Source organism: Cebus imitator, unplaced genomic scaffold (assembly GCF_001604975.1).
Source record: "Cebus imitator isolate Cc_AM_T3 unplaced genomic scaffold, Cebus_imitator-1.0 Scaffold309, whole genome shotgun sequence".
Classification (NCBI taxonomy): domain Eukaryota; kingdom Metazoa; phylum Chordata; class Mammalia; order Primates; family Cebidae; genus Cebus; species Cebus imitator.
The window spans coordinates 1,119,315-1,123,834 of record NW_016107624.1 but is presented as its reverse complement, the minus strand read 5'-3'; the positions used below and the strand labels follow the sequence as shown (position 1 = coordinate 1,123,834).

At 35.3% G+C, this 4,520-nt stretch overlaps 1 protein-coding gene across 1 annotated transcript in view; it reads left to right on the top strand.

The window, feature by feature from the left end:
- Positions 1 to 4,520, top strand: part of C5 (complement C5) — a 102,210-nt gene that overhangs the window by 55,192 nt on the left and 42,498 nt on the right. The window contains exon 23 of the mRNA XM_017503310.2: positions 3,720 to 3,809. Coding sequence (XP_017358799.1) covers positions 3,720 to 3,809 — 90 coding nt within the window. The remainder of the gene's footprint in view (positions 1 to 3,719; positions 3,810 to 4,520) is intronic.

Genomic DNA, 4,520 nt, shown 5'->3' with positions numbered 1-4,520 from the left:
AAAAAAAAAAAAAAAAAAAAAAAAAGATGTATCCACTTCTTAGATCACTGTCTTTCTTGACAGTCTTTCTTGACAGCATTATAGAACAACTACTATAATCTGAATGACTGAGACACAACAATAATAATTCCGTTAATTTTGAATGTAAGGCCTTGAAATAGTAATAATTGCATGACTTCCCTTATATGTTATTCATTTTCTATCCATCACAATAATAACTTATAATAATTATTATTGAGCCAACAGTCCAAAGAACACCTAAGAAAAAGTAATTTACATAATGAGCATGCATTATTTGAAAACATAGTAATGCTGATTAATCGCTTAAACACATTCCTCATTGCTCCTGTTTCCCTGCTTTTCCTTCAATTGAGATATCACAAATCTTCCCAAAGCTAGAATTTTACAAACATTTGAGTACTTAATCAAGGTCTAAATACATATACATGTATTCATGAAATTTAGGATGTGCCCAGTTAACCATTCTTTTCTTTTCAATTAAAAAAGACAGATTACTATAGTTCTTATTAAATGCTTACAAACTTATCTTAAAGTTGTATTAATAATTCTGTTTCCTTTCAGTGACATAGCAATGGGGAAAAATTTACTTACAGATCATAACCACTATCATCAGTGCCATTTCCTCTGGGAAAGCAAAGAATTAATACCCTTTACACTTTAATTCAGCTGAGTATCATGAACTGAGGAGTATTAATTCAGTAGAGTAATTAAAAAGAAAACTCCATCTGTGTACATATGTCCACATGCTTACTTGTTTCTCCAATTTTTCCTTCACACAGACCTCCTCCCAGCCTGCCCATTGTGAATGATCTATGGGTAGAGATATTACAAGTTTTGAGGGTTTCAGCCTCATGCAATTATGTCAAACCTCAAAAACCACTGCATCCTTCACTTCTCTCTTTTTTTCCACCACTGATGATTCTATACTGACATTATTGCAAACAATTTTCCAGAGCAGTCTTGTTTTACTCAGCCTAGGTGTGAACATCAGAGCCACAGGATAGGAACAGTCTTTTATCTGGAAATAAATCTCTCTAGAGAAAATCTGGTTAAAACAAAAATCTATGCCTCTTTCCAATCTTTTCATATGACTTTTTTTCCTTACCATTTTAGGCAACTTAGATTTAGGCAGCTTTCCTGATTTCCAGAGAGCTGAAGAGGGAAAAGATGAAAATTCTGTTAAGATTATTTCAGATATTTTATTAATATTCTAATATTTATTATTATTATTGAGACAGGGTCTCACTCTGCCACCCAGGCTGGAGTGCAGTGGTGCCATGTCAGCTCACTGCAACCTCCACCTCCTGGTTTCAAGCAATTCTCCTGCCTCAGCCTCTGGAGTAGCTGGGACTACAGGTGTGAGCCACCGTGTCTGACCTACTTCTAATATTTATATATTGAAGTTGCTATACAAGTATGATACTTTACAGGGTTCAGTTTTAAAAAACTGCTAAAATGTATTTGGAAAAATAAATGGACAATGATGTTAAAGGAAATCTAAAAATATATCAATGAGGGAGAGCAAACTGTACATAGTAATATCTCTATTGTTATAGGTATATTTAATTCATTTTTCTTACATAGAATTTCAGAGTATGTTTCCTCACCATTTTATCCATCCCCTAGTGAATTTTATCCATCGCTGTATATATAATATATTTTTCTTGAAAAATCCATGTTCACATTTACCAGGACTATATATCCAGGAGCTGGGTCAAAGGGTATACACATATTTAATGCTATTTAGTTCTGTCACATTGCCCTTCAAAATGGCTATGCTTCCTCTAGCAGTGCATGAGGGTTTTCCTCTCTCCACAACCTCACCAACCACATTTGCCTCTCTAAAATGTGGCATCTTTGATGGGTATAAAGCAATATCTCATTATTGTTTTAATTTGGATTCTTCTGGTTACTAGTGATTTTAAGCATTTCTTCATATACTTGTCCATTTGGGTTTCCCATCTGTCAATTGCCTATTCATACGTTTTAAAATTTTACATTTCGGTTGTCTTTTTTTAATTTCTTATTGATTTTGTCTGTTATGTACCTCTTTGAACAACAACAAACCTTCACAGGTTTTGAAAAGGAATTCTTTATTCTGATGTAGTCAAATCCATCATAATTTTATCTTATGATTATATATATTTTTAGGTGATCTTTAAGAGATCTTTCTCTTCCCTTAGTTCACAAAGATGTTGTAGATAGTCTATTAATTTTATAGATTTGACTTGAAAATGTTTTAATCTCTCTGGAATCTGCCTTTTTGTGTGATGTCTTGATTGGTCTTTTATCGTGATTACTGACGAGGAGTAAAATTAACTTCTCTTAGTTTTAACTTTCTCTTTACCTTTTCCATCTGGTAATAGAGTTACCAATGGAACTGAAATAGTCAAGAGCAGGTTTCAGTGGGGAAAATGGTGGAGGAACAAATCTAGGATAATCTCAAAGCTATCTGTAGTAAGTTCCGTATACCGAGCATGAATTGTATGCCAGGCTGTTTGTCTATATTATTTTTATCCCACAAAAATCCTTTGAGGAAAATATTGTTATTTCCATTTAACTGATGAACAAATTGAGGCTAAGAAAGGTTGAATGTTGCCCAGTATCACATACATAGTAACCTCGTTTTGAACTCCATGCTCTTTCACCCACATTGCAAACCTCTTAAATGTCTTCACTGAGTTTTATTTTGATAAATCCTCTGCATTTATCAAGGGTTAATGAAGAAAGAAGTTTTATGAGGAAGGTTCCTGCATTTTTAGGAAAGCCACATGGCTTGTCCATAAAATTTCAAAATATGACTCATTTTTCTTTAGCATCTTCCATATGCCAGGGACTATGCTACATACTGGGACTACAACTGGAATGAGAAATGATTCCTGTCCCCAAAGTACTTTCTTAGAAGGACAATGCAAGGTGGATTCTCTTTGTGGTGACTAGTATGGGCTCTGCAGCAAAACTTCTGGAGTTCAGATTGCAGCTCGACCTGTACTTGTTCTGTGATCTTGAACAGATTACTTTCTAAGCCTCAATTTCCTCATCTATAAAATCAAAATAATGAAAATGGACCTAACATACAGGGTTGTTGTGAGGATCCAATACAATAATTCAATTAAAGAGCTTAGTAGCATGTTTGGTACTCTATCAGTAGAATGATAAATGTTACCTTTTTTTGGACGTAAACCAGTGATCACGATAGAAAAATTATCTGATACTAGTATGCTAAAACTCTGTTGTTTTGCTTATAGATTAAAAATTATCAAAACTAGACTGGGAAGGGAAGGTGGAAAGAATTTCAGGTCATACTTACCTGTGGAGCTAATGTTCAATATATCCTTGACTAAGAAATTGCATGTTAGTTATTCTTGGCTTTCAGTTTCAGGAACAATCTTCTCTCTTTGGGCAAGATGGCATGCTATATTTTGCTGGTGAATAAGATTTATATAACCTATTTATTTCACATCTTATAATAACCAGGAAGCTTACAGACAGGTTTAATGCTTTATTTAATAAGATTATACAAGCATAGGGTTTGATAAAAGTACTTGATGATTTTTAACTTTCTTTTAAAATTTTAATAGTATAATTATAAAAGAGTCTTTTATTTTGAAAAATTCTTTGAAAGTAGATACACTATAAATTATCTGTAAATAGTCTTCCCCTGGAAACTGTATAAATCCAAATTTTCTAAATTACAGGTACCATTAGCAGACGAAAGGAGTTCCCATACCGGATACCATTAGATTTGGTCCCCAAAACAAAAATCAAAAGGATTTTGAGTATAAAAGGTAAATTAACAAATGCCATTTTTATTTCGCGTTTCACTTGGTGCTTCAAACAGAAATAAAATATCCTCATGATTATTCTGTTTCTCCACTTCTGCGTTCAGTGGCACACACAAACCTACCTTTAGGAGTGCTCGACCCTTACCCACCCCACTTTCAAACCTCTGTTCACTTTTCCCACTATCTTCTTCCAACTGCCTGATTTACATGGAGGTTCATTCTCCCATGATGGAGCGTAGGGACAGTCATTGGCTCAAAGATGTCTCTAAAGTGGGGGTGCAGTTGCTTCTAGACTTAAAGAACTTTCTATAGTCTTAGTGGCCAGTTCTGCTCCAGAGAAGGCTTTATGGCCTGCACATGACCTGGAGGGAACAGCACTACCCTGCTGAAGTACCAGTCCCAGAGAGATTGTCTTAGTCCATTTATGCTGACATAACAAAAAAACAAAATTTATAAAGAATACAAATTTAGGCCGGGCACAGTGGCTCACGCCTGTAATCCCAGCACTTTGGGAGGCCAAGGCAGGTGGATCACGAGGTCAGGAGTTTAAGACCAGACTGGCCAACATGATGAAACCCCATCTCTACTAAAAGATACAAAAATTAGCTGGGCATGGTGGCTTGTGCCTGTAATCCCAACTACTTGGGAGGTTGAGGTAGGAGCCGAGATTGCACAACTGCACTCCAGCATGGGCTACAGAGCAAGACTCCATCT